Source organism: Trachymyrmex septentrionalis, unplaced genomic scaffold (assembly GCF_001594115.1).
Source record: "Trachymyrmex septentrionalis isolate Tsep2-gDNA-1 unplaced genomic scaffold, Tsep1.0 scaffold20, whole genome shotgun sequence".
Lineage (NCBI taxonomy): Eukaryota > Metazoa > Arthropoda > Insecta > Hymenoptera > Formicidae > Trachymyrmex > Trachymyrmex septentrionalis.
The window spans coordinates 5610644-5614600 of NW_017305180.1; the positions used below are offsets into that span (position 1 = coordinate 5610644).

General features: G+C 40.4%; 1 protein-coding gene across 1 annotated transcript in view; it reads left to right on the forward strand.

The window, feature by feature from the left end:
• Positions 1–3261, forward strand: part of LOC108747843 — an 11280-nt gene extending 8019 nt beyond the window's left edge. The window contains exons 11-12 of the mRNA XM_018485697.1: positions 29–1869; positions 3182–3261. Coding sequence (XP_018341199.1) covers positions 29–1869; positions 3182–3191 — 1851 coding nt within the window. The 3' untranslated portion in view covers positions 3192–3261. The remainder of the gene's footprint in view (positions 1–28; positions 1870–3181) is intronic.
• Positions 3262–3957: the final 696 nt, after the last annotated feature.

Below are 3957 nucleotides of genomic sequence, written 5' to 3' on the forward strand. Positions count from 1 at the left end.
TGATAACTATTTAATCAATCGGGAGAAGATGTCAGCGAAAAGCAGCGAGAACTTGGAAGATCAGGACAATAGGATCGCGAGAAACGATGAGAAAGATTCCATGGATATACAAATTGTACATATTAATGAAAAGAGTGTTAAGGAGGACAGTGTGCGTTGCACAGATAAGTTACAATGGACAAAGTCTGACCTTAGTGATCGACTGTTACCTGAAAGTGTGCAATCAAAGGACGATTTTGTTGATAATTTAGTATTAGATAGCGGCTATGTCGAGCCGAATGTGGCGGCTTCATCATTGCCGGCGAGCAAATCCACTGTATGTATAGATATAAAATTAACGGATGTAGCCGGATATTCTGCTTTAGAATTAAGTAAGACCGACAGTACAGGGTGTAATGATGATTTTATTAGTAATGATGAGAATCGGGGAGAGCGTGATGACGCTCAGAATTTAGGACATACAGAGCGTAATAATATTGAACGCTTAAAACGCGACAATCTGGAAGATTTAGAATACGATGGAGCGAAAGTTTTAGGGAATAATGACACAGAGTGTTTAGAACATAATGATGCAGTTGGAGGAGCGGATGCCTTAACGGCGAGGACATGTGATACAACCACGGACAGTATTAATCAGACTAGTGATAATAGTTTTCCGATTTGTAACATAGGGCATGATAGGAAAACCGTAGATAGCGTAAGTACTACAAAATTGTCGACGAATATGGATGACGATGTCGGCATTATTAAATATTTACCAGGCAACTGCGGGATGTCGTTGAACGATATCTGGGCATCGTCGACGTTAACAGATGACGTCGAGGTGCCATCGAGGTCGTTGAAGGACGTTGACTCGGATCACTTAAACGAGGAAGTTACCAATAGCATGTGCTGCGTTGTCGACCAAGATCGTCGATGCGAATCTATAAAGAGGAAAGAGAAGAAGGAGGACCTGGTGGAAGTCCTTGATAATGATGCTTGCCGCATTTCCGCCGACTATAAAAGTACAAGTGTAAATATTAAGGTAGAACCATGTGAATCGGTGACAAATTCTGGAAGCCAGGAGGCGCTCGAGGAGCATCTTGAGGGACAGTCTTTCATGCCAAATAATGTCGATACACATCGAACTATCCTTAAAGAGGCCGAGGCCGAGGAACAGCCGGAAGATGTCGACGATAGCAGGCGGATCGACCCGACCATCCTCGTCACGCCATCGTACGAGACGTCTGTAAATCTAGACAAGTCCGACGCGGAGGAGCTCATATTCTGCATGACGGACATCTCCACGGACGGCACATCCGTTGAGGATGAACTGTCGTCGAGCGTTCCGTCCAGAAGTTCGTCGAATGAAGGTGCCAAGGTGATGGAGTCGTACTTCGAGCTGTCTGCTTCGAGGAGTACATCGACGAGCACGCTGCTGATTGAGAATCCCGAGAGTATGCACAGGAACAGCCAAGATTCTGGTATCGAAGAAACTGTTTTGACGAACGACGACGCTGCCGTCGGAACAGTGGACATGCATCCATTGCCGCCGCCCCGCAGTAGCCTTCAGGAGAGCGTGGACTCCGGAATCGAGTCGGAATGCTCATCGATATGCATCAGGGCAGAGACTGCAGCCGAGCGAACGTCGGAGGTCGGCGTGGTCCCGAAGAGGCCCTCGCGCGACGACACCGGTGTGGACGATGATGAATACGGGGAATTCGCGTCGGATTTCTTAGCGAGGGAGGCAGGACTGGTAGATAATGACAGCATAAAGGACGGCGTCGCGCATTCGTACCTCAACAGCATCAAGTGTACGGTCGTCAGTACGGCACGGCCCGTCTCCAACGAAGACGTCGCGCATCCTCTCGCAGCCGTGCATGGCACCAGGTGAGTATATTGATCGCGAGTACCGGGCGGTGCCTTCTTCTCAGCTTCTTCGGAACTTCCTACAAGAATCCTAGAATGCATTACACGTGATATACACTCGACGTGTCGCGTGGCTTATAATCTCAGCAACATAATCACGACAGATGAGAAGAATAAAATGTGTGGCAAATATTCCGCACCGGGGAAAAATATGCTTACAGATGTTACTCTCACCAATATGCTGTCACATGTTGAAAGAGCCAGACAATTCGTTTGGGATTTAGAGAATTATTTAGTTAAGAGAATAGTATAATAAATTCTCTTCAGCTCACCACAATTTCCATGGCATAGTTCAATCAGATATAAATTTCACTTAAAATTGAATTTTCCTGATAGTTATGTAATTTCGTCATACTAGTCTTTCAGCTCAAAATTGTTAAGAAACAGCAATAATAATGTCTGCAAAGATTGCACACTTGTGAATGGACGACTTACGCTATGCATTTGTGTGGAAGAGCCATACATTCTAAGTGTTTACGCGACTGATGGAAAGGATATTTCTTTCACTACTCCGACTTTTCTTGGCTTTCTGCTTATTCGTTTTTGCAACTCACGGCATCAGCTTTCGTTGTTGCTATTGCTGGGAATGTTTAAAGAAGAGAACTTCAAAAAATTTCGAATGCTCTGCCCATCGTGAATTAAATGTAACGATTATGTTAGAAAATAATCGTTAAACAGGAAGGGTAGAGTTATCTCGTTTCTTTTGCGTAATTATTATGAGCATTCGAAAATCTTCAAAGACTCACGCGTTGTTACAAGATTTCTACTTTCAACTTAACTTTTACCTTGCACTTTATTGGCGATCTTTTCGTTTGCTCCCTTGCTAAATTATTTTGACCTCGTCTATTTTTAGTAAACACATTAACATCTTTGCTTTATTAACAAATTGTTTAAAAGAGAAGCTCAATTTTTACACTTGTTTTATAATTTATAATTTTGTGTTCCTATCTTGCCTGTATACATGTATATTTCCCTCTTATTGTGTACATTTTCCTGTTGATGCTTCCTTTGCCATTGCATTTTTATCATGAAAACTTCAATATTGTATAATACAATTTTATAGTAAATTGGATATAGTTATAATTTTACAATAGCTACAATTTTACAATAAATAATTAAATTATAAATTTTAACTTCTTCTTTATTGTCTAAGATTTTATTTAATTATTTGAAAGTGTATGCACAGCTTTTCTTTCAAAATGCAAAATGCACAATTTATATATTTGCACGAATATTAGTTTATGGGACAAAGAAAATGCTTTATTTTTTGCAGCCCGAAATAATGCAGCGAAAAAAGAAGACAAGAAAGCAAAGGATAGTAAAGGGAACAAGGCAAACGTGAGCGAGTATAAAGTCGACGATGATGAAATCGATGAATTGAAAGAAGTGATGATGCAGCTTGAGCCAAAGTATCGGCGCTATGCCAACTGGCGGATTTGAATGCTATTTGAAACTGTCTGTCATTCTTTCGGAGGTCGTTGATGCAAAACAGATGCACGCTTGGCTCCAAGGACTGTTGATTCCGTGGACACTTACAATTATTTACTTACATCCTTTTATAGATTCTTAAGTCCATGTATCTTTGATATTATAGACTCTTGGTTTTCTTGTCCTTCCGCGCTTTTGCGCCTAGAAGTTCTTAGTTTCTAGACAAACAACTTAAAGACATTTGCCATTACAAATTTTGACGAGTATGAACTAGGAACCTATTTTAATCATTGTTACTATGATAATTGTATTAATATAATAATTGTGTCCTCTTTTCAATAATTCTTGTTTCATGATATTTAATAGTATTTTTATGTATACAGGTATTTCGGTACCATGTATCTTTGTGAATTCGGATTATTATTATGAATAGTACTATAGAGTACCATAATATCTTGCATATATAGCTTTATGGATCTTTCATTTTATACTCTTCAATCTGTAATGTATTTTCGTAAATCCATATTCCACAGGTCTTTGGAGTTGTTGCATGTCGAAATAATATGCGGAATTATTACGACGCGAATTTTTTGACGACCCCGTGGTACATGAAGTACACAT